We start from the raw sequence: 25,842 nt of genomic DNA, 5'->3' as shown, positions 1-25,842 counted from the left end.
CGAGTCGGGAAGGTTGTACCGTCCTAGTGCCTCAGCACTGGGAAGGGAAGAGGGCAACACGCGGCCGGGAATTCGGGATAAAAGGAGCTGCGTCCTCCAACACCGAGAGGGAGCAAACCGCGGGGGCGTGTGCCCCGGTGGCCTTCTCTCCCTTTATTCGAATAAAGTCCTCTGTCTCCTTTGTGGACACTGTGTTTTTCATAGAGTGATTTTCCGTACGGGTGTCTCCACAGCCGGGGCCGGGGTCCCCTCACGGGCCGGGGTCCCCTCACGGGCCGGGGCCGGGGTCCCCTCACGGGCCGGGGCCGGGGCCGGGGTCCCCTCACGGGCCGGGGCCGGGGTCCCCTCACGGGCCGGGGCCGGGGCCGGGGTCCCCTCACGGGCCGGGGCCGGGGATCCCCTCACGGGCCGGGGTCCCCTCACGGGCCGGGGCCGGGGCCGGGGCCGGAGATCCCCTCACGGGCCGGGGCCGGGGCCGGGGCCGGAGATCCCCTCACGGGCCGGGGTCCCCTCACGGGCCGGGGCCGGAGATCCCCTCACGGGCCGGGGTCCCCTCACGGGCCGGGGCCGGGGTCCCCTCACGGGCCGGGGCCGGGGTCCCCTCACGGGCCGGGGCCGGGGATCCCCTCACGGGCCGGGGCCGGGGCCGGGGATCCCCTCACGGGCCGGGGCTCGGCGGCCGCCACCAGCGGAGCCTCTTCCGGCCGCTCTCGCCTCCGTCTCTGTGGTTGTTCCTCCCGCTCCTCCCCGAGGGCGGCGGCGATGGTGGAGCCGGGGAGAGCCGGCGGGAGCCCCGAGCCCCCCGTGCAGGTGGTACGTGACACCGGGTGTGCCCCGGGCCGGGTGTGCCCGCTGCGGACACGGCCGGGCTCGGTCGGAGGGCTCGGTGCCGCCGGGTGCTGCGGCACGGCAGCCTCGGCTCGTTCGGGTACACGGGGTTGGCAATGAAAGTCGTGAAATCTTCCTACAGCACTTCCTGCTTTTGCTACTTCCCGTACCTAAATATATATATGTGTGTGTGTGTGTATATGTGTATATAAAGATGTGTATGTGTATATATATATATATGTACATATGTGTGTGTATATTTATATATGTGTACATATCGTGTGTGTATATTATCTGATAATATATGATAACATGTATAATGTATATAAATATAAATTTTATATATGTATATATATTGTGTATGTATATATTATATACATATAAAATTTTTTATATATGTGCACTTATGTGTAAGTTAAGCACATAGATAAATAAAGTTGAATACACAACATAGATCTCTATCTGTGCCTATATAGCTGTGTGAATAGAGATATAAAAATATAGAAATATATATAATACTCGTCTAGAAAGCGTGGAGTTCAGGGAAATCCAAGTAGTGTCACAATGCTCGAATCCAGGTTTGATTCATGGATGTGTTTTAAGAGTCGTATTTGGCTCCCAGGCCATGAGACTCCTCTCCGTTGGATGCTGCTGTAAATCAGCCTCAGCTAATGAAATGGTAATTCTGACTCAGGTCGCTCAGATTGTCACTTAGATGATTTGTAATGCCAAAAGCACATTAGTTGTTTGCAGTTTATGTCCCAAATACTCAAAATTACTTTGACAGAGCTTCACACTCTCTGCAGTTCACTGTTTTGGTAGCAGTCTTCAAATACAGGAAGGGCTGCTGCAAGCAGAACTAGAATAACCATCTGTGCTGGGATTGGGAAGTAGGAGTTGGCATAAACCGTAGCAAAAGGACACTGGGAAAACCATTCTGGGTGTCCCTTATGACTGCTTTTAGTGAGTGCCTTAGCAAGGTTGGTGTTTATCTCTGGAGAGAGGGTTTGTCAGCAATGGCAGAGCCGTAGCTGATCTTGTTTTGGGACAGAAGAAGCAGATACAGTTTCTGGAGGTTACTACCAGCTGGTTTTTTTTGCTATAAGACTGCCCCTGTAAGTGAAATAGTGCCCTGGTTTGTGTTTTTCCCCTCTTTGAATGGTCCAAGGAGATTGAATTATTCTGATACAGCCACGTGGCATTAAAAGCCCATTTATAACTGCCCAATTGCAACTCTTAAGCCAGGGTACAAATCTAGTAATGAACAAGGGAGAAATGAAAGTCTAGACTTCTGACTTGTCCTCAAACTAAAACTAAACACAGAAAACCAGTGAGCTGAGCAAGAATGGTGGAACCTAAGAAAAATCTAGTATACAACATCAGCAATACTCTGAGGTGTTAATCCTATTGCTGAGCACAGTTACTTGTGTGGATTTGTTAATTTTTCAGGTCTTACACAGTAAGTAGCATCAGCAGTTCAGCTCTGGGCCTTAGTTTGGCAGGTGTCCAGTTCTATATGTTGGTCGTGGTTCCGTGGAAATAGAATTTGCTCACAGTAATGTCTTTAGGAGCATGTTAATATAATACAAGGAGTTCAGTTCAGAGCACCTCTCTGCCATCAGGTATTTATGGGTTGTTTTATATCTGCTGCCCTTAAAGTACATTTTTCTGCTTTCAGTTCAAGCTAAACAGCGAGGTCAAAAATCATCTTGCTATTTTGCACTGCTGCCCTGACTTAAAACAGGAGTACAGCACGGAAAAAAAAAGCAAAGAAGTTCCAGTTTTCAAACCAATGGCGAGCTAGTTGGTGATGGCTTAGTCAAACTTTTACTGAGTGAATCAGAAAACAAATTGCAAAATAACTGATTTTTCTGGATGTGCAAAACTGCACAAGTTTATATTGTCATTGGAAGAATTGTGGAATCTTTTATCCTGAAGGAATATGTTAGATTGGTTGGTTTGAATGTGTAGGGTCATATTTTAATTGCCATGTCCTCATAAAGAATATTAAAATCATGAGTAAATTGAATATAGTACTTCAGAATCTCAGAGGGTTTTTTGCTTTTTTTTAGGCTCGAAGTGCTAATCTGAGACAGTTCTGAAATAATCTTTTTTTTTATCAGGATGTTGTAATTACTGGGTAATCAGTTTCACTTTTTTTTTTGTTTGTTTCTCCCTATTTTATTTATCTCTCTAAAACACAAGGCAAAGGCCTACTTTGCTTAAAATTTTAGAGAGCTTTTGCCCTACTTCTTTTAAGAACTGTTCCACCATCCTGCCAAAAATCAGGAGGCTCATTCGTTTGAGACGTTTACTATTTTATTTAGCTGTGAAATGTTGTTAATCACTGTACCCTACACAGGACTGGGTTGTACCTGTGTGTGCATCCTTCAGTGTCCTAAAATCTGCCCTCTGATGTGTGCACCTGTGTGTATTTACACGAGGGCATGTGTTCCCATGGTACTAAATAGCGAAAAATTCAATTTCAGTATCCCAGTGTTTTGTTTCTTAGGATTCTCTCCTGCTCACAATAGGGACAAATCCTCTCTTTCTTCCAACCATGCGTTTCTGGTTATCCCACATAATGAGGAATTGAAGTTGTGTTTCCAGGGACTTCTTAAAATGTCCCGTGAGACTTTTAATGAGTTACTTAGGCCCATAAGTTCCCCGTCTACAAGTAATTTTAACAGGTACAAACTTGGGCTCTCCCTTTGCAAACACAGCCAGTGGATCACTGGGCTGATTTCTCAGGCCTCTGCATGCTGTGAAGGAAACGTGTTCTGTTTTGAGACACTGGAAGTATTTTGGGGGTTGTTGGCTTTTTAGGGATAATTAGATCAATGATGAGTAACTGAGCAGATAAAGCCCTCCTTTCTTGTTCCTAACCAGTTTTGAAATATTTTAGGTATATTTTCCTGCTTTGGGAGGCTGTAGGAGTATGGAACTACATCACAAATCAGTGTCCAGTGTGCTTTAGAGCCGTTGTAGCTGGAATAATTTTTAAAAACTTGTCTGCAGCCCGAGGGTCCAGCTGCATGTATGAGCATCTCCAATTAGGCTTGAAGAGAAATGGATGAGTAAGATGTATTAATGGAAGACAAAAGTGAGGAAGTGTCTTAAGAAATGCAGGATTGCTAGAAACAGGTTAGGCTGGTGTTACAGATGTTTCATTTGTAGGTCTGCTTCAGTGGTCTCTCTGGTTTCCTTGGACTTCTACCAAAAACCATCTTGTGGAACTCAATTTAAAAAGAAGCTTGATAGAGAAGAAAGCAAATCATATATTTGGAATGAAAATAAAGGTTCTTTGCCTACTTTTATGTTTTTAAGATGCATTTTTTGGTGAAAGTTAGTTTCAGAAGGATCTGCTAGGTCTGCTACTTCTCCTTTTTAATAAATATATGTAAGTAAACAAAAATATGCTTTCTGATGTGCATCTTTCTTTGGTTTTTTTGTAGTCTATCATTGTGCCTGTTCACAACAGTGAATGCTGGTTAGATGAATGCTTAAAGTCAGTTTGGGAACAAGATTTTAAAGGAACCATGGAGCTGTCAATTTTCAATGATGCCAGTAAGGTGCGTTTCAAACCCTTAAAATACTGTCCAAGTAAATTCTGTCTGTGACAAGAATTTTGGGTTTGCTTCACCATACAAATGTAAAATAGCTGCATCTAAGTCATTATTTTCTCTAGGATGGTTCAGCTGAAATAATTGAAAAATGGAAGATCAAGTTGGAAGAAGTTGGTGTTTCAGTGATCGTTGGGAGCAATGATTCCTCTCAGCCTCGAGGTGGTACGTAGCTTAATAGTGATTTTTTTGAGAGTTTGGTTCTTACTGCAGGCACCTTCTGATTTTTAGTTTGAAAAGTGTCCCCACAGCCTTTTGCACTGCAATGGAAAAAAAAGCCACATTGTTTTCTAGAGCTCTGTTTGAAAACTCATTCCAATTTGAATTTGGCCCTGTTGCTTTGGGCTCTGTAGGATTTGTTTATATGTCCAAGGAAAGAAGAACTTGGCTTAGCACTTGTGCGCTCTACTCTGCAAAAGCAGAAGAATTTTGTTTAATTGTAGTATACACAATGTTGTTAATGCTTACAATTTTATTGTGGCTTTCTGATATCTGATTTATCTTCAGGAGATGGGTTTTAAGAAAAAAAATAAATAAATAATTTCTTGCATAAAGATTTTAAAAGCAAATGCATATCTTTCAGTCCAGTGAAATAGACGCTGAAACCGAAAATAAATACCTTTTTGATATTGCATCAATGATCAAATCAAAACAGAGGTTTCAGAAGCTAAAAACTCACTGAAGTCCCACGTATTCACTCAGAGGGCTAAACCAATATGTTTAGTGAGCTGTCAGACAGGTGTATGATGTGATCCCCTGTTCAGTTGCATGCTAAGATGAGTCACACCCACTGCAGGAGATTACAAACAAATCTCTTTAAACAGATTTTCTTTTGCTTGTTTTGGTTGGTTTATGTTTAGGGGGTTTTAGCACAAAGCCTTCCTAAACTGTAAAATAGAAATAAAAGTCAGTTGGCTTTTGGAGGAACTGTTGTTGAGTGACAGTAAAATTGGAAGGTCACCTCTGTGTTCTGAGGAAGAACAGCAGGACAAAGGAAGAACAGTGTGCTCACGTTTTGTGCTGGAGCTGTGTAACCAATGTTTCTGTCATTCTGGACTTTGTTTTAATGAGTAGACAGGTAGGAATTGTTCCAAGTTTGTGTCTTTGAAGTTATCTCTTAAAAGTTACACTTTGGAAACACCGTAACACAAAATTTGGGCAGTTTCTGTTTTTTCACTACGCGTCCTGTTTGAAGTGGAAAGAAACTCAGGCTCATTACAGTCTCCTCAAAAATCTTCTTATGCAAAAGCCCAGCTCTATTTCAGAAAGTTTGATTTTCATCCCCTGTTGAAACATGCAAGTAAATTGGGAGTTTGTGCACTGAATTAATCTGCAACCTGGTAGAGGCCCCTGGCTTTATTTACTGTCCTTTCTGTTGACTGTAGGCTTTACATCTGTTTTTAAATAGTTGTCAGACGTGGCAATACTGAGGTAACACAGCATAACCCTTACTATAAATATTTTTAGTATTTTAATACCTCTACCATGAACTGGTGCTGTTTTGACAGTGCAGCTTGTAATATTAGAGCTATTGGGCTAGTAATGACAAAAGGCAGAAAGGTTTTTAGAGGGAATTTTTCTCTTTTGGGCAACTGATGCAGCTGGAGTTGAGCAATGTCAAGAATTACACATAATCCTGTAACTTTTTCTTCTTTGTTCTCTTTCCTCCACTGCTGGGTGATCAGTCTCCTTTCAAAACTGACTTCTTTTAGTAGTTGATGATCAAGAAACCAAGTGGGTTACAATTTCTTAAGTCAAAGAATAACCCCAGAGGTTGTTAATTCTGATACTCTAAGATAGTAATGTTTTTGCTAATACCATCGTGTTGTGTAACATATTTTCCATTTTTATAAACATTTGCTATGTCTGAGGTCTTGTTCCTACTTGAGTGTTGTATCAATTGTGTATAAACTAGGTTTTAGTTTGCCAGAACACACAAGAAGGATGGGGTTTTTTTAAATTTTAGGATTCTGATGTCTGTTCACCTTTGCACTTCAGGAAACTGAACCTAAAACTGAGTTCCAGTTGTGAATTCCACTGTGCCATTAGGGATATGTCAGATTATTTTTTGGCTTGGCATGCATTTGTCAGTGTTGGGGTAGCTGGAGACTGAACAGATCTTTAATAAATTGCAGGTGGGAGGGGCAGTTGTGCTCTGTCTAAATAATAGTGAGAAATGTGTAGTGCTGCTAAAAAACAAACCCAGGCTTATCCATGTGGAAGACACTCTCAGGTCACCATTAAAACAAGGACATTTTTCCTTCAGGGTTGTTAAATTTTAGAAGCAGGTTACTTGAAATCCATAGTACTTGTTTGCTTTTGGTGATTTACTTTCATTTCGTTAAGGACTAGGTACAACTGGAAGGAGTCTTGCCTTTAAAAGAAGATGCTTTGGTACAGAAACAATGTACTGGTCAGGCTTCACATCTTCAACTATTTACACAAGATTAGGATTTATTTCTGATTCTTTTCTAACATGTAAAAGAAAGGGGGAGAACCTAGGAAAAAAGAAAGGGTCACTTGCCTAAAAAAAGGAAACCTTTTTCTTTCCAAGAGTGAGGAATGTTAATATCTCACTGAGGCTTAAGTTTTTACGGCTGTAACCATGGTAACAGGCTCTTTTCACCAAGTAAGCAGGCCTTACAAAACTCAGAGACCTGGCACAAACATTTCATTTTGTTCAGTAGAGTAATATTAAAGATTTTTTTTTTACTCATGCCAAACACAGAATTTGTTGTGGTGAAAGAATTTTTAATACCTAGTTTTTTTCCTTTGGGAGTTATATTTATCTTCTTAATAACACTTTAAAAAATGCATGTATTTTCTTCTCTCTCTTTCCTCTAAAAGATATCTGGCATATGAAAAACTTCAGGATGTTTCTGTCTTAAACACAGCAAGAAATATTTTCCAACTCTTTCTCATAACAAATACTTGATGTTTCGTGATTTTATTTAAAGTGGTTGATTTGAAGATGAGAACTGAAATGCTTCAGAAAGTTCATGGAGTAATATAATTGCCATCTTCTAGTTGCCTTGAAGCCTCCGTCACTCTTTTCTTACATTTTTGATTCCTTGTAATTCACTATTATCCACTGAGGGTTGTTGAAATACTTGGGTATGTTAATGACAGCACTGAAATGTAAGTCCAGGCTGCTTTACAGCTGCTGTGGCTTCTGATAATACTGGTTTTTTTTTGATGCCGGGCAAATTTTTAATTCTGTCATCGTTTCTGTGCTGTTCTTTAACCTCTTGCTTTACTAGGAGCCTCCACAGAACTGGGGTTTTGCTGCTTTGGCATGTCCAGACCTGTTGACTTGCATCAGTTGTTTCCCACTGAAGCTGCTCATGCCAGGATCCAGCTCTGCTGCTGTGGCAGCTCCTGTCTTTGCCAGCTGCTTTTTTACTGTCAGTAGGAAGGAGACTGAGAGTTACTGTATAGATGAGATTAGATATTCATTGGTCTGTAAAAGGTAGCACGTAAACATCCTGTAAAATAATAAATCCAAAAACCCCACAATGGAGAGAAGTTAAGGTGAGGATTAAAGTACATGAGAAAAAATAACACAGTTATAAGGAAGAGCTTTTATTAGTCGTGTTCTGGTGGTGGTTGACATAATGTTCCTTGGAGGCAGTAAGAAATGCACTCATAAGTCTTTTTCTGTACTTGGACAGCTCAGCAAAATAGCCAAGGAGCACGTGCATTACAACTAAGGGAACCTTTGAGCCCAGTTAAATCTGTTTCCTGAGCAAACTTAAACTTGTAACACATCAAAAGATAAGAGAATTACAGAACTCTGCTTTTTTTCAAATGCAAAATCAGAAACTTTATGGGTAATATTATTTAAAATTACTCTGCTCCATTTCATGGTGAGAATTTTTGTCTTTACAGTTCCAGTTTTCCCCCTAAGGAGTAAAAACCCTTCAGTACTGCATGTCTTCACAATGTTTATTTTGCAGGTCAGGGTGATCTTGCTGGATTCCCTGACTTGGTTCCATTAAATACTCCAAAGAAAGCTTAAGTGTTACATGTGTGGAATCCGTGCAGCATTTTTCAGATTAACACTGGATATAGTGTGGGCTTTTCTTACAGTTCTGCCCAGGGCAGGGACTCAGGATCTGAATGTTCTTAGGTACACCTTGTCTACCTCCAAAAGTGATCCCAGGTAAGCATTCCCTCCTTGTGGGTGTATTTCAGTGGTTGCTGCAGTCCCATCCTTACCTTCAATTGTGGATTCCTTCTCCTTCCTAGTTTTCTGGTTCTGCCATTTGCTTGATCCTCCAGAACAGTCATCTGTTAAAATTAAGCTGAAAAAAAAATTCCTTCTTTGGTTCAGCTTCCTGAAATGAACGGGCTGGTAAAAAGATTCACCAAGTGTCAGGAGGTCACCCTAGGTGCTAATGATGTCGTTTGTGTGAAGTGACAGTTCAGTGTGGTCTCCCCTGATGATACAACATGTTGTGGCATAAATAAGCCACCTTTGTGCTCCATGGATGTATCTAATAAATCAACCTGGTTTGCCTCCCCTCTGCCTTTACATAAATGGCACAGGAAGTTTTTGCATTTGCAAACTTTATACTTCACGAGCACCAAGGAACAGAACTTTTTGTGTCCTTCTGAGAACCCTGATGGGAAGAACAGGAGTTTCTGGTCCTTCTCTGCCTCTTCTATGATTTGCTGGTATTTTTTTAATATCTAGAAGATGAATGTACGTACAGCCAAGGGTTTTCAACATCTGCTCTTTGCAAGAGGTTGGCCTAGATGACCTTTAAAGGTCCCTTCCAGCCCAAAGCATTCTGTGATTCTCCAAGCTGAGGTTCTGGGTATAAAACTTGCCCTCTTCTAGATACACATTATATATTATGTCTTTGGGGAGGGCTGGCAAAAGTAGTCTTATTCTACTTGATTGTAGAATTCTGGTACTCGGAGAAAGTGACTGACATAATAGGCATCCTATTTAAATATTCACAAATTACCTTGCTTTCAATATGGAAAAATTTGGTACTTTATGTGATACTGATTTTTGTATTTTCTTTTGTTTGTTTTTAAGGTTATTTATTAAGATTTAAAAAGATGCAACAATAAAAACTCCTCCATATTTTTATCTTTGCTTTCTCAACAGTTGGATTTGCTAAAAATCAAGCAGTAATTCAGAGCTCAGGAACCTATCTCTGCTTTCTGGATTCAGTAAGTTAATGCCTTTTGTCTAACTTGGTTTTGTCAATATAATCCTTTCCTTTTTAATGGAGTTGTTGATTTGCTGAAAGACAAGCTGCTTAAAGGTGTTTGGTTGTTAAATGTGCTGGTTGCTATTTATGGCTGTAAAATTGTATTCCAACCTGTAGAAAGCCTTACATCATTCTTTGATTATATCAGATTTCACAAGCTGTTGTGAACAGGGCTGGGCAAGGTTGGTATTTAGGTGTTTTAAGGATTCTTCTTTCCCACATTCTTCAGAAAACTGTATTGATGAGAAACTAAGAGCTAATCTACTGGCTTTTTGATGTAAAATAGGAGAGGTCTCACCTTCCAACTGGATTTTTTTTCCCCCTGTCCTTTGTTGAATATCTTCTGTGAAGCCATTCAGCTCGGTAACCCCCAGATAAGGATCTCACTTGGTGCAGCTGAATATGCAGGAATGGTTTCACAAAGGTGCCCAGCTGAGCGGACGAGTGGGGCCGTGTGCTGGGAGCAGGCAAGAAGAGCAGGACCTTCAAGGCTGGCTGATCTCCTGTAATTTCACCTGAAGATTGATATTCTTTTTTTTGCTCTGAATTGGGACTGAACTGTGGGTTAAGGTAGTGCAGGATGAACTGGCTGCTGACAGGGTAGGTTTTCACATACAATTCAACTGAATATTGTGATTTTTCTGTGCTTGGTAAAAAGTGTTGTGAGAGCAGGTATGTGAACTCTACAGCCATTCTCATGTTTTAATTAGGGAAATCCTTCAGTTTGCAAACTCCACGTGCGTTATCAACTACATGGAAGAATTTTTTTGTTTGTTTATATGTTAAAATGTTGTGATTTTTGTGATATATTGTTAGTTAGCTGAAAGAGGCTGTTTGCATACCTAAAATAACAAAAAAGGAACTTATGATTTGCAAAGTTTGGGTACAGGCTTGGATAGATACCACATTGCACAGAGCATTCTAGGGAGTCTGTAGGATGAGGAATGTGTGTGCTTGAGCTGGCTGAAGTTGTCTGAGTCCATGAATGAGAAATAATCTACTCTTGTCCCATGGAGCTTCATATCTTCTGTCTCAAATATATATCGCATGATGTACTGAAGTAAATTATGGGTTAGTCTTTTTTTTTTAAATCCAGACAGATTTACTTGTTTGAAAATTACTAGCAGTAAACTACAAAATCAAATTCTGTAAATGAAGTTAATTCATATTTTCATAGTGATTCTTCAGAATTATCGATTTGTTATTTACCATATATTATAATCTTCCTGCTGCTCTGTTGTTTCTATTGGCTGACTATTGCCGGAAAGCAAAACATCGGGGAAGCAAATTACAATTATTAAGGAATATAACTGGTAATGGTACTGTATTTCTGCAATATTGTCATTAGCAGAATTTTAATATTACCAAAAATTACTTGAGGTGAGTTGAGGATTTGATGGTTTGCAGTGTGGATAAGCTGAGGAGAAGTTACCAAGATTTTCTCTTCTATGAGTTTCTGTTGCATCTTCAAAACAGAGGCATTCTGGACTACCAGAAGCCTGATCTTGCTACAAAAGAAATATTAAATGCCTGGCATTACTTAAATGTATTTTCTACTGTCTCTCCTTGTGACTACCATTTCTTGTTGAAAACATATCAGAGCAAATAAAATGGATGTGGAAACTGCTGCAAGCCCCAAAATTGCTCATTGTTTTGGCTCTAGTTAGTAGATGTTGTGTGATAATAGCTGAGACACAGATGTTGCCAGCTGTTTAACAGCTCTGCTTCCACACACCACCTACCTCCTTCATTTCAGTCACCAGCCCAGTATGCAGCTCTCTAGGAAGGAATGTTGAGATCAGCCTTTTGGAATGTGCTGCAGTAATGCCAAGGAACTGACCTTCAGAAGTGCAGCCTCAGTTTCAGGTTTGCTGCAGGTGGATGTGCAGAGGAATGGGGCTGGGGCTGTAGTTTGTGCACGTTACAATACAGAAATGCATCCGTGGCTTTTTGTGCATCCTTTTGTTCTCTCTGTGAAGTGAAACGAGTGGATGAGCATATTGGGGAGCATCTTTGGAAATGCTGGCTCCAGCAAGGCTGTTTTTGCTTGCCATTCCAGCTGGAGTCAAGCTGCTTGTGTTATGTCTCTCAACGCAGATTTCTGAGGACAACAAACTGAGAAGAAATGTGGAAAAAAAAAAAAGGTTACAGATCTCAGAACTGTCAGAATTTGATCAGCCTTTTCTAGTATGAAGTGGCAGCTGTTTGACTAACAGCTATTGTGGAGGTTTTTTTACTGTGGCTGTTGTTACAGATTTCACCTCCAAGCTACTGAGGCATTTTTTCCCCTCTGGGAAAACCAGTAGAAAAACTGAAGCTACTAAACAATTTTTTCGTATATAACATTTATACTACGGGAAAATGAGAGCTAATTTTGCAAATATATTTCACTGTCGGCTTTTCTTCTTCAAATTGTCTGCAGTTATGTCTTTGTCTGCCAGTTTCATTGTACTGTAGCTGTAGTTTGTCACTTCTCTGGGGTGGTGCCATCTTTGTTAGAAGCATTTACCCATTTGTACCATGGCAGAACTCTAACACTAAAAATTCTGCTTTGAGCTGCTGTTTTCATTGACGTGCACATCAACATGCCGCTACTTGTCTGAAACTGTATTTCTTTAAAAAGGATCATGCTTTCTTTTCATCCTGAGTATCTGTGTAGTTTCCAATTATTTCGGGTTTATTCAGTGTGTTGTTGGAGAGTTCCTGAGTGTTAAAGAGGAAACATAAAAATGTGTCCTTTTTTGACCTGCAGTGTTTCAAACCCAGTCATAATCACTTGAGAACTTAACGTGCTTGTTTTAATCTTTTGAAAGGCTCTGCTGGCAATGTATCACAATTTCAGAGTTTCTCAGGCAGTTCAAAGATATGACTTCAAACCATGTTGCCACAGTGTCACTGCTTGCTAATAGCCAAAAATGCCATGGGGACGCAGATAAGTTTTATTCACCAAAAACGAGGGTGAGCCACACCAGATTTGTCATTCCTGTGATGGAATTGGCAGCTGCTGACCTGTGCCTTTTGGTTTGAGAGATTGGTTTGTATGATTTTAGTTGGGAATGTTAATGCTTAATTGCTGTGTTAAGCATGATTGCTTAATTTCTAATTCCATGTGCTCCTCGAGGTTCAAGTTCAAACTCACCTCGGGGAGGGGGTATTGCTGAAGGCCTTGGAGGAAGGTGGTTGGACCTTCTCTAGCCAGATGTGGTAGATGTGTCAGGCACATTCAGTTATTAACAGCTTGATTTTCCAGCCTCTCTAACTTCCTGGGTTTGGGAGCATGTGTTTCCTCTTAGTTGCCATTATGCATTACAGGCACTAATAAACTTCTGAAGTATTCCTCTTTTCTTTCAAATCAGTCTGTATCTCTTAGGAAATGAAGATGTGATCAGGATTCGTGTTTCTGTTCTTGTTTAACATACTGTTCCTTAGGAACTTATCCTCTGATTTAAAAACTGAAATAAACTGTTACACAAAGAGCAGGTGTGTGGATGTAGTGGTGAACTCCATTACCAGAAGAGTTGTCCATGTTTCCTAATCACTAATGAGCCCCAAAAAGTCAAAATACGAGTGCTTGAAGGCATCATTCCTATCATGGTTTTGTAAAGATTTGCTTGTATTAAAACCAGATTAAATGGCTCTGTCTGGTATGAGATGTTAAATGGAGAAGCAAACCTTCAGAATTTGGTTGCCATAACCTCTCCTTACATGTGTCTTCATCTATTCAGTAGTTAAAGAGGGCGTTTGGGATTGCTGGTGAGGCTTTTACTCTTGTCTGGGTTTACTGGCTTTGCTACTGAACACCTTGTGTTTTACCTGCTTCACACATCATTTTTTCAGTGATCTAACTATGAGAAAAAAATCAAAGGTGATCTCCAGTGACCACAGAAAAGCAAGATATGGAAAGGTATGTGTCTGTATTTGTTGAATAAATGCACCGAGGTGGGAGCTGCTTCTACAGCAAAAGTACCCTGACCAACTAATAGCAATACTTAATTAAAAGATTCCATGAAAAGATTGTCAGGCTTATGAGAACACCACATAGATCTTTCCATGTAGAAAGATTGTTGCTATGCTCAAAAAAATAAAAAAAGAAAGGTGCTCAATGCAGTCATCTTCTGAAATTTGAAATGTTTTCTTTGTTGTCCACTTCTTTCTCAGTTTAATTTGGGAGTAGAAACAGAAAAGTGGCATTTTTTCTTATGATCTTGCAAGTACTGACAGATCATTAGTCTCAGGTGATTTGTGGGTGCCATTTGAGTGCCTGGCTCTAATGAGTTTGATGGTGTGGGGCTGTTCAAAAAGCAGCCCCTGGAGGATTGCCTGGGATCAGGGTATTTCCCTCAGCAGAGCTGTTGACAGGCCAGTTTTTGGAGGTCCCATGCATTTCACCACCCTGGTTCAAGGAGTTGAACTGAACAATAGTAAAGAAAGATTTTTTTCCCCCTCTAGTCTGAGCAGGTGCAGGATAACTGAATGGACCATTTGATGAGCTGAAAGATTTTGGAGATGCCACATTGTTGGTCAGTGAGTGAAACATTCCTCCCGCTGTTGCGGCTGGTTGTGGTTTACATTTAATAGCTGTGATGGAAAGAAGGAGCTGTTCTTACAGGAGTGGAGTGTTATCAGCTCTCAGTCCTTTTTTTTTTTAATTTTCAGCAGCCAAATATGAAGGAGTTTGGAAAAGGACGAGATGCTGAGTCTGTAATGTGAGCTTAAGAAAGCACCTCAATACTGAGCTATAATTAGTGTTTTGTTTTCTGTGAACTTGCCTTGGGTTGAAAAAAGTAGATGTGTGTTTGCATTGAGTTATCTATTTTGTTTTACTGTCTCGAGTGCGGAAGCACCAGTTTTTAAGGGAAAGTTATGAAGAGCCCAGTGTGGCTGAAGAGGGCAGCTTTTGTATTCAAAGTATATGATTAGGGAAGGCATGGATTTATTTTAAATTTCTTTTCTTTTGTCCATTCTTTCTATGGAGGAAGTTTCTCTTGATCCTGTCAGCTGTAAATCTGCTAGGGGACAACCATTAGAGACTTCCATGCGAACAGAGAAAATTGGATTTCATCGTAAACTTCTGTTTTGCTAAAATTATTTTTCAGTGTAAGTCACTGCTACTGTTGATTGTTATCTTCCCTACTCTCACCTAGGAAACAGAAACAAACTAAATATACTTCCCTTTTCTTTACAGGCCCTTTTTTTTTTTCTCTGTCTGAAATGAGTGAAAAATAGTTTGGAAAGTGGTTGCCTGATTACTGAGGTTTTGTTCTCAGTTTTAAACCAAAAAAAAAAAAAGAAAAAAGTTGGATTTTGTAGTTACTTTTCTGGTACCAACCTGAATCCAAGCAAGCTGAATGATGGTTGTATCTCATTTCTGTCTGGGGTGTGATTTATATTTTGTGCTCTTCTTCCTTATCATCCAGTTGCTTTATTATAGTATTTGGGATTATGTCCTAAACCTACATTCTTTTTTTTCCCCATCTTTCTTTCCGCTTTCATGAACTTGGAAGGTATCACAGAAGGATACAGCAGCGCAGTGTGTGTGTAAAGCTGCTAATAAAAACATGAGACAGAATTATTAAAAGAAATAAAGGTCATCCAGGGTAAGAGTTCAGGGAGTTTTCCAGCATTAGAGAACAAAGCTGTATTAACAAAAAGAGGCATTTAGAAGTTTTTGTGGTTATAGTGCCCCCTCTTTAGCTGGAGTTTACAGAATACTGATGCTCTCTGATAGCCTAAGCCCCAGATCTGTAGATGTGTGAGTTTTGCCAATAGCATCAAACTGACACAGTGTTTTCTTAGGGGAACGGGGCCATTCCTGTCAAATTGGGTGGTTATGAAAACATGACATTGACCTCTTTGGTGCAGAGGTTATTTTAATTTGGTTTGAATACTTTCCATGCTGTTTTAACCTTTTTCAATCAAGTATATTATTTTTCATCTTTTGTGAATGTAAGAGTTCTCTCTGGTGTGTGGGATCATGAACACTGAGATTTTTAGCACAAAAGTTAAAGAGATATATCTTTTAAAATATGAGAGTAGCATTATTCTTAGCATTGAAATTCCTGGCTATTCCTGAAAATCCTGGTAGATTTTTCTTTCTCTCTTTCTCTTTTTTTTTTTTTTTTTTTTTTAAATTTAGCAAGAAAACATCTAAGGATCCTTAGAAACTTGTAAAGTAGTGAACAAAGTTCAGTTAAAATATATCTGCTATTGCTTGTATGAAAACCAGGTTTTAATTTACAAAAATCAGCCCTGTATTTGGCATAAAGAAATAGGATTATGGTTCTTCTTGTGGGAAATAGGGTGAAGGTTTTGTTGGAGCACTTGCTTGATACTGGAATTCTGGTGCTCTATTGATAAAGTGGATTAGGTGGTAAATATATCTGTCGTTTTGAAGTAAATAATATTGTAGTTTTGAAGTCATGAGAAATCAAGAAGGGGGTTTTTGCTCTGTTGGCTTTGAAAATCAGGAACAGCTGTCATGCTTATTACTAAACATATCCTAAATGCACAATACAGAAAAACGCTTTTGACAACATAGTCCTCCCATCCTTTATAAACTCATGCACGATAAGAGTCACTTTCATTATTATTTTATCTTTAACCTTGAACTGTATTAAATAGTTGGACCTACTTCTGAAACTTTTTTTATCATGCATTGTTTTGATAAAACTCTAGTGGCACCTTTATAGCAAGGTCATTCAACTCTTCAAGCTGTAGATATTTAAGCACTAATATGTTTTTGTTGCTGTTGACTTGATGGGAAGGTTTAATGTGAAAGTGGTTGGAAATTCAATATTGAGGGTTTGTGCTTTTATAGGAATCTCAGAATGATTTCAGTGTGAGGAACTGTTCAAAGAGTGTCTGTAGAACAGGAATTCAGGGCTCCTTTGAGTTATGTTTGCCTGATTAAGTTTATTTGGAAATTCTCTGAGAGGAAATAGGCTGTGTTAGCTTTAACCAGCATCTAAAAAAGACTGCTTCTTTGAAAGGGGGGAAGTATGGCACCAACATGGAAAAGAATATAGGTAGAAACCTCAGGGGCCTAAATTTAGGGAAGAAATATTGTGCTACAGTTTCTATAGATTGTAAAATCCCTGTCTAGAAAGGATTTAATTTTGAAAGGAATCTCTCCTAACAGTTCAAAGCAGGATAGCAAAGTTACTGACTTTTCACAAAACAACCTGTCTTTTTGTATGTAAATAAAACAGATCTTTATGCTACAAGTGGCAGAAGTATTAACATGAAATTTAAATCTAGGTGATGTGGTTTAAAGCCAATGCATTTTATGAGTGTGGGTACTTCTTTTTTTTCCTTAGAATTTTCTCATTTCACAAGTACTGGTTTTTGTGCCCATGAAATATGATGTATTTTTAGATGTAGAGACCAAAGGCTTTTCATTTTCAGTGGAACAAGGTACAGATTACGGAGAACATTTCCTCATCTTGCTGTCTCAGATCTCATGGCTTTAGCTGAGGGTAGTTCCTTGTCCTCACCCTCCCAGTGCTGCTCTGGGAGTTGTGAAAGAGTTGGAGAATTTCTTGAGAAATAAAAGTTACATGTGTGGCTGCCTGTGGATGTGTGTTGAGCTCACAGCACCGTTGTCACGTAGTAGTTTTGGTCACTTCCAGCACCAACAGCTTCGAGTTTATTCCACAAAAAGTGTGAAGTCTCTTAATATCTGTTCCATTTGCATTTCTGACTGCAAGCCAGTAAAATGATGTTAATTTAGCAACATATTCTAATGTGTGTCAGTACTGTACTGTGACCCTTTTTATGTTCAGTAACAGTGTGCTATTTATTCCAGGATGATGTGATGATGCCACAGCGGGTTAGGCTGCAGCACGAAGTTGCCATTCAACACCCAAACAGTGTGAGTACTTTTTTCTTGTGGGTATTTCTGGGTTTTTCTTTGACAGAGTTCCGGATACATCTTTAAAAGGATATGAAAATTTCACAGTGGGGCTGGGGAAGGCAAAGCAATAACCAGTGTATTCTTTTCCTTTAGTTTTATTCCTTGCACTGAATGGGAGCTTTGATTGAACTTCTTTTCTTCCTTTTATTTTCTCTGTTCAGAAAACCAGATCTTATTGCAACAAGAGTGATACTCTTTTGCAAATAAGTATATAGGTTTGGCTAATGTCTGTAATCTAAAGGAGAATGCCTTTTTTATGTAGCCTTGTGAAAAGTCACGTGAAAAGCTGCAGAGAACTGGTTATAGCTATGGTTTATCTGCTTTTAATAATTAAGATACTGTAAACCATATATATAAGTATATATATATATGTATATAGCTTGTTAGGGCACTTAGTTAATTTATCAATACTATTGACAGCGATATTCCTTTATAAATTTGAAACTGAGTTGTGTTCCTATCAGCAGTATTCAGCAAAATCAGCCTTATTGTTTCCACATCTCTGACATTTTCTCTGATGATACTTATTTCAATGTAAAAGAGGCTTCTGGAAAGGAGAGGTTGATTGACTTGGTCTGTCATGAAGATGTTTCCTGCAGGTATCTGAACAAAACACACAGTTTTGGGATTATTGCTCTCTGTCAACTAAACACCTTTTGAACTTTTTGAACTCCAAAACACACTTGCTTCAAAGCAGAGATCATTGCAGTGTTTTTAGCTGAGGAATGTCTGCCAAACAACCTGCTGCTTAGTGGTGGGATGTGTACCTGCTCATCACACCACCTGTATTAGGGCTCTTCTGACATCTGATAATCTTTACAATGGAATTTATTAAATTATAGCTTTAATGGTACCCGAGCAGCAGTTAACCTAACTCGCGTTACAAACACAATAAAAGGATAAGTGGAAAGTTGTTTTTATTCTGATATCAATCAGTTAATGTAATTCTGCAGTCAGATGCCAAAAAAACCAGAAAGGCAAGTTGATCCAGTATGCTTGTTTTATGGAAATTAGTGCTAAGAGTTATCATATTTCTTGCTTATATGGCTACTACAGATGGAAATTAAGACCTTTTTAATTAAGCTAAATTCATCTAAACAGTTTGTAGTCTTTTCAGAAAGCACTTCAGCTGTTTTGTTTATATTCTGTTACACTTTAGCGCCCAACAAAACTCAGTATGAGCTATTAAATTGCAGTCAAACAAGTAATAAAGAAGACCTGAGTAGGCTGAAGGGTCTTTCTGATCAACACAAACCTGTTGTGCCATGTTCTAAATTCATGTGGATTTCTGGTCCTTTTTCAGTCTGGTACTTGTGGTGGCCTGGCCTTGGCTGGGTTCTGTCACTCCTCAGGAGGACGGGGTGGTGGGAGAAAGAGAAGGTGGGAAATATTAGTGGGTCAAGATGAAGGGAATTTATTAAAAGCGAAGGATCCTTTGGATGAGCTTGGATCAGCTGCCCTGACTGCCACCCCCAGCCTGCTGGAGAGGGGGAATGCTGGAGAGACAGCCTTGGTGCTGTGGGAGCCCAGACCACTGGTGTGTTACCAGCACACAGCACTGGGAAGGCTGACATGGACAGAATCAACTTTATTTCCACCAGACCCAGCACATTTTCCATGTTACAGGTATAGAAAATGTGTGGGTTGCCTGTGTGAGGTGTATCCTTCTGGGTTGGATCTTACAGAATTCTAATTCAAAGGCCTGAAGGAGAAAGGGGAACATGTTCAGCTGCTTCTGGTGAGCAAACAGATCAGTTTGGTCCAGAGTCTCTCAATAGTTCTGACACAACTTTGAGAAAAGTTGACCTGGTCACAAATCTCCTGACCGATGTCAGGGTGAACTTCTGTTCTTAAAAGAACATCTCTCTGCTGTCCTCAGAATAATCATGCCATTCAATTTTCTGGCCTTGGAAGATGTTTGGGGATGTTTGAATGAAGTTTTGTTCTGTATTTGAAGTTCTGGCCTGGCTTCAATCAGTCTGATAAACCAGAGTAGGTGGAGGGGGGGGGGGGGGAATTAAGGAAGAAAAAAAAAAGCAGAAGGTTGAGAAATGCCTGTGAAGCAGTGAGCTTTTTTGGTTTGTTCCTGAAATTCTAATTTGCAGACTTGCACTTTCCACTGTTTTGCAACTTCTCCTGACCTGGATTTTTGACTTTATGCAGTCTCAGTATACTTCCAGAAATTTAATTTAATTCCTAATCCTAGTCCTCCTGATTGTTACTGGGAGTCAGATTTGAAGATCAGTGTTCCCAGTAGGCCCTGATATTGTAGGCTTCAGTCTGCTGTTATTGTTACTATAGATCTAGAGGTAGGAAAAGTCTCCAGCTTCCCCCACCAAGAGAAACCCTCCAGGTCCTAATTAATCCCCGAGGTTCTTCTTCTTTTGTATTACTCTAAAATGCAAATTTCCTTATTCTGACTTAAAGCCTGGTTACTAAAACAGCAGAACCGAAGATGTCAGATGCCTCTGGGATCTCCCCAACAAGTTATTCTTTAAAGAAACCTGTGTCTCCATCTCTGAAAAAACGAGGAGCTTGCCCCAGGTTCAGGTACTGGAACAGGGCTGAGGTAACAACAGCAGCCTTTGTGTCTCCTTTCCTGGATCATAGACTCCTTAATTGTGCTTTGAAGAGTAAGTTAATTTCTATTCTCTTAAGCTGCTCTTATCTGGAATGCTTTAAAAAAAAAAAAATTGCTTGTAGGGTGGAACTGTTCTGTCCTTGGAAATGTTCAGAGTGGAGGATTTTGGATCTCAAAATACAAGTCACTAATACATTGTGCTTTTTGTTAAAGCACGACTGCTGTCACCTCTGGTGACTATTTTACATCATCTTCAAGTTGCCCTGACATGAATTCTATAGACACTCTCAGAAGATACAAGTTTTTGGGACTCTGTCTTTTATACTACAAATTCTTAAGTTCTGCCTAAGAAATGTAAGGCTCAGTGAAAATCCCTACTTTCAGCAGTTGTGAAGCTCAGGGTCATCATGCTCTTTTTGTTTATCCCTAGAAGCTGCATCTATCCCATTTATCCAGGACAAGACAGGTGTTGCTTATTTACCAACCACAAAACATGTATGCTTGGTTGGCAGCTATTTAATAGGAAGATTCAAGGTTCTGTTTCTCTTTATTCTGAAAAAGTCATGCCTCCATATCTTATTTTGTGTTCCTCTGGAGAAGCTCCAACCTTGTGTACATACTAGTGTTCTTTAGAGCAACTTTCTGAGTTTGGAGTAGCCCTGGAAATTATTTCCCAAACCACACACACTGTGCAGTCTTTCACTCTGCCTCACATTTATTCTGTTATTTAATTTCAACAGTGTTACCCTCTGAGAACTCCCCAAGGTTTTTGTTTCAAGGAGAGAGGAGGATGTCAGCTGTGTCTGCTCCATGGTTTTCTTGGTGGATGCTTGGGTGGAGCAGGCTCTGCTCTGGGCGTGCTGAAGGAAAATCACTGCATCTGGGAATCATCTTGGAGACACTGAGTAACGTTAAAGAGCTTATAAAATAGCTAAACTTCTTTTCCTCCCTGTTTCCTACCTCAGTGAGAAAACAACAGCTGGAGTGAGACTGTGGGCAATAGAAATAACGTTGATTCCTCTTGTTTTCTCTGGCTCAGTAGGAGGTGAATCAGTAGCAGTGTCACAATGAACACCTTTCTATTTGCTGTGAAATTACAATCCTCTGTCTCAAACAGGTAGGATACCTGGGCATGTGAGAGAACATGAATATACCATTTGCATTTCTTCGATGAGCAATTCTCACTGTTTTGCATCTCTAAAGCAGATTTTTGGCATATTCTGTAGCTTGGCTTTAGAACAAGAGCAGCAGCGCTTGAAGGCATTTTTATCTCTTGCATTATCTGCCTGTGTTAACCAACTGCCTGAATTCTGCATATCTTTGATGGTTAATGTGACTCTAAGATAGCTGATGGGATTGAGTGAACTTGAACAGTTCCTGACGCTGGTGGCTCACAGACCTGTTCACCTGCCCTGGGAGAGCTGAAACAAATATTGCACAATCGGCCAAGGAATTGAAGAAATCAGCAGACGAATGAGCTGAGCTGCTCCTTTCTTTAAGGCACAGCTCTAGGCCAAAGGCATTGGCTGTTTCCTCCCATCCCTATTGAACTTCACAAATCAACTACATTTAGAAGTTAAGAGGTTGTGGTTTTGTTTTTGTTTTTCTTTTGGTCTGGAAACGTACATATTTTAATTCTGAAAGTTACGATTTAATTTCTTTTTTGTCGTGTCGCTGTACCCTGTGCTGTTCTGCTTGTCGGGACCTGTCACACCTTTCTGCCACGTGTTAGAAACCAGCAAGATTGTTTTTTCGTCCCTCCCTTAGAGAGTGCTCTGCTTACTGAGAGCGCTAGTTTGAGTCATATCATTCTTTTCTTGCGGCTAAAATGATCAGATCCATTGATTCTGTTATTTTGCGGTGTGAAAAGACAAATGAGTGGATGTGAGGTTTTATTAAACTGCCATACAGCATAACTACATAATGCTGATTTTTACCTCTCTGTCCTCCATTTCCATTCAATTCTGTACCTCTATTTAATTTTCATCCTTCCTGTGTTCAGCGAGGTCGTTGGTGATCTTCCCTCATTCTGTATCTGTCATTCCGAAATCCAGGATTTTCCTTCGGTAACTGCGTTTATTTTGGACATGAAGTCGATTGAAATCTTCGTGTAGACTCAAATAATCTATTTTTTTTTTCCCCTCAGTTAATTTGCAGAGTTCTCCTTGCGCCTCCCTTACTCAGCACGTTTCAGTGTGTGCTGCCCGGGCCTGTCCCAGCAAGCACTGCCCGTGGAGGTTCGTTTTAATAGAAGAATTAATTCATACAACAGCTATTGAAGAGACTTTAATTGACCACTGTGATGTCTTAAATGACGAATCAAATTTGTTTGCATGAACCTCTTAGCAGGAATTTGCTCCGCTCAAGGGGCTGAGTCGATCTGAAGAGGCTCTGGTGTGTCTTCGGTGTAGACAGAAGGGAAAATGAGATTATATTCCTGAGGAGATTACATGCCGTTGTTGATTGTCCAACATCAGTTGATTCTTTGAGTGGGATAAAAACATGTCCAGAGGAATATTTTCATGAACTAGTCTTAATTATTCTGGTCAGCAGAATATTTTTTTTTTATATTTAATTCCCTTTTACTGCACGCTATTATCAAACTACCAAGTCTTTTACATTCTTCTCCAGCATGTGGAAAATGTAACTCTGAATTAAGGCTATCCAATATAGAGACTTATAAAAACATTTATAGATTTCACTTCAGGAAATCATTTGTTAGGTTTCAGTAATCTCTTGGTATGGAGGGTAGAAACTAAAGCAGCAGTTGTGTGAAGGTTTGGTTTGGAAGTAGTGACACTGGAGTATGTTTAGAGGGAGAAATATGATTCCTTTTCTTTTTTTTGCACTGAAGAATATGAAAATTCTTTCTATGACAATGTGAGACTATTCTTACGTTTTTGACAATTGGACCTTTCCATGTGTATCATCCAGATCTGCTGGGATTCAGCTGTGTCTTTGCTTTTTATTAGGCAGCTTCCTTAAAGATTTTTTTCTAATTTGGTATTTCTGAAAAAAACCACAGAGGGTTTTCAAAGTCACGATGTCAGCCCAGGTCTGTTCTACATTTAATCAAATAGCCCAAAATGGAAAACAGCCCAACTGACACGACTTTGTAATTAAATTTGTGTTTAAAATGGCCTCCACATGCCAATAACCCCATCAAATGATTGTGTTTACTGGAGTTTGATAGTCATGAAAGTCTGACTGTAATATATTTCATTCATGTAAATTTCATTTCATATTTCATTTTTAAAACTGTGTCTGAGGCATAAAATGTTTGAAAATCAAGATTCCCTCCTTCTGGTGTTCAGGCATTTTGCTGATGTGATAACAATTGCAATCCAATCAGACTTTGTGAGGCTACAGATAAAAGAAATTGATATCTCTTCAATGATATTTACTTGAAGTTTCCCCCAAAATGTCGTGTTCAAACTTCATGAAGTCACAAGTGTGACAGCACCTTTTTAAATCTTCCTGTGTTGTGGCGCTCAGCTGGGCTCATTCTGATCACACCGCCTTGACTTCTTGTTTTTCTTATAAATTCACTAAAGAAAATTCAGACTTCCTTGGTTTTCGATTACTCTCTTTTTGTGTGCTGAAAACGAACATGTAACATCCTTTTGTGGACTTTGTACTTGAACTGGTGTCAAGTAGAATGTTTAACAGGTGTTCTTAAATATGGATTGCTCCAAGATAGAAGCATCTCTGGAAATGGATATCCATCTGACCTAAAGGCTTCTTTGGGGAGTGAACACTATCAACATATTTTATAATTTTTACAACATGCTTTAAATACACCAGGGTGTGTTTTGTATATTTACACCTAATGCAAGTTACCTCACAGGTGTCATGTTTTGAAGAACAGTTTCCTCCCTTGGAAGTGATTAGGAGAGGAAACACATTTTACTACCTTCTTCCTGCAGTATATAATTTTGGAAAGATTTTAACCACATAAGAATATTTTTTAGTTTAGTTTTCCTTTGTTTATTTCTCCTTTTGAATTGCATTAAATGGTCATCACAAAATCTTTCTTAAAGGAAATTGCTGCATAAAATGACTACAATAAAAATAATTGAAGCAGGGTTTGGAGACAGCAGAGGTGACATCTACCTTTCCTTAACGCAGAAGATGTGGGCTTGATTAACTAAAGCTGCTCTTAAACATTCAGGATAAGGTAAATAACTCTAATTAGCTTTTGATTGTAGGATTTTTCCATCTGTAGGCTCTCCTAAAGAGGCATCTAGGAGAAAAACGTGTCATGCCCCAGAGATAATTCTCCCTATTGTACTTGTTATTTGGATAATCTTTCTTTTCACAGAACATTATCTAGGATCAGATGTTATGATTTTTCTAATTAAAGCATCACTAAGGACTTAATTGCATTCTCTTCAAGGAGGTTTTTACATCATTCTGTCATATTTCTAAAATGAAACACAACACTGCACATTCTTCCTCAGAGTGTATCATGAAGTTCTGTACTTTGCATAACCTTTGAAAGTTGCATTTATTTTGTACAGAAAAGCCGTGGATCTTTTCATGCTAAAATGTGTATTTTTCCAATGCCTATTTCAATAATAAAGTTCCTTAAGAGAAGACACATTCTGCAAAGAACTCCTGGGTGTGTTTGTACATCCCGTGCCTACTGCCTTGTGGAGAGTTTATGCTTTTGCCTGTCCATTTCCTCTTTTTTTTAAAACAAGGGTGGAAAATATTGGGATAAAATTGAAGACCAATGTTTTTTTCATCCTCATTTCCTCTCTAGTACAAAGGGTGTGTTCTGACCCATAGGCCGCCTCCTGAATAAGGAGGATTGATTGTGGTAAAGGAAGCTGTAGCGATTAAAAACTCAAAAACATCACATCTGGAGAAAGCACATTGGTTTTAATTATTGCCGACTCATTTAAACTTTCTTTCCTCTCGCCCACTTCCTTTTCCATTTAAATGTGCAAGGGAAAACATGAAACTTTAAAATGATGAGGATAAGAAACATCTTTACCTGAATAATTGCATTTCAAAACCATTGGTGAAAGTGGGAACAAGTTCTGACATGTCAGTGACTGGGTATGGAGTGCTGGGCTTTGCACATGTCAAATACGGGACTGAAATATTCTTTTTTCAGTGTTGGACCTCACAGGACAGTGACTATTGGTGACTCTAAGCAGGATTTGGTCATGTGTGTAGTCATCCTGCCCTGGTCCTCTGAATGTGAGCATAACTCTGAAATTACTGAATGTGCTCCTTGGGTTTTTATTTGCAGGGTACTGTGACCTGGAGAACCTCAAAATTATTTTTACTATTTTTGTTTGTACTGTTTTAATTGTATCATAATCCTGTTGTACTGGCTTTAGAGTTCTCTAACTCCTGAAGATGTTTTCAATGCAGTGGCATAAAGAACATGTCTGTGACATTCGTTCTGATAATGTTATTTAGATACAATTCATTAACTCCACTCCTGATTGTGTGAAGTGGTAGAATTATTAGAGAAGAGAGATTCAGGTGCCTAAATACAGACCTGTAATGCTATTTTGACTCCTGTCTGAGACCATCTGGACAGGACTGGCGGATATTGGAGGCTTTTGGTGAAGCAGTAGATGAAGCCAGGCAGGACTGTAAGGCCACAAACTGATCCTGTGTTTGGCCATTTCTTCCCACAGAGCTCATTTTAAGCTG

The 25,842-nt window shown here is 39.6% G+C and overlaps 1 protein-coding gene across 6 annotated transcripts in view; it reads left to right on the top strand.

Annotated features, from left to right (window-relative positions):
- Positions 1 to 723: 723 nt before the first annotated feature.
- The window catches only part of B3GNTL1 (UDP-GlcNAc:betaGal beta-1,3-N-acetylglucosaminyltransferase like 1), a 95,378-nt gene continuing 70,259 nt past the window's right edge, over positions 724 to 25,842 (top strand). Inside the window, exons 1-5 of one of the 6 annotated variants that reach the window (XM_066200876.1) lie at positions 724 to 813; positions 4,284 to 4,400; positions 4,517 to 4,616; positions 9,571 to 9,635; positions 17,481 to 17,546. In XM_066200876.1, coding sequence (XP_066056973.1) covers positions 763 to 813; positions 4,284 to 4,400; positions 4,517 to 4,616; positions 9,571 to 9,635; positions 17,481 to 17,546 — 399 coding nt within the window. In that variant the 5' untranslated portion in view covers positions 724 to 762. Of the gene's footprint in view, positions 814 to 4,283; positions 4,401 to 4,516; positions 4,617 to 9,570; positions 9,636 to 10,108; positions 10,277 to 13,959; positions 14,036 to 14,125; positions 14,201 to 14,651; positions 14,774 to 17,480; positions 17,547 to 25,842 lie in introns of those variants that run through there. The other 5 variants (XM_066200878.1, XM_066200877.1, XM_066200879.1 and 2 more) reach the window with 5 other exon arrangements.

This window comes from Chamaea fasciata, unplaced genomic scaffold, assembly GCF_029207755.1.
Source record: "Chamaea fasciata isolate MVZ Bird 193981 ecotype frontalis unplaced genomic scaffold, bChaFas1.0.hap1 SCAF_19, whole genome shotgun sequence".
Lineage (NCBI taxonomy): Eukaryota > Metazoa > Chordata > Aves > Passeriformes > Sylviidae > Chamaea > Chamaea fasciata.
This window is presented reverse-complemented; position numbering and strand designations above follow the sequence as displayed.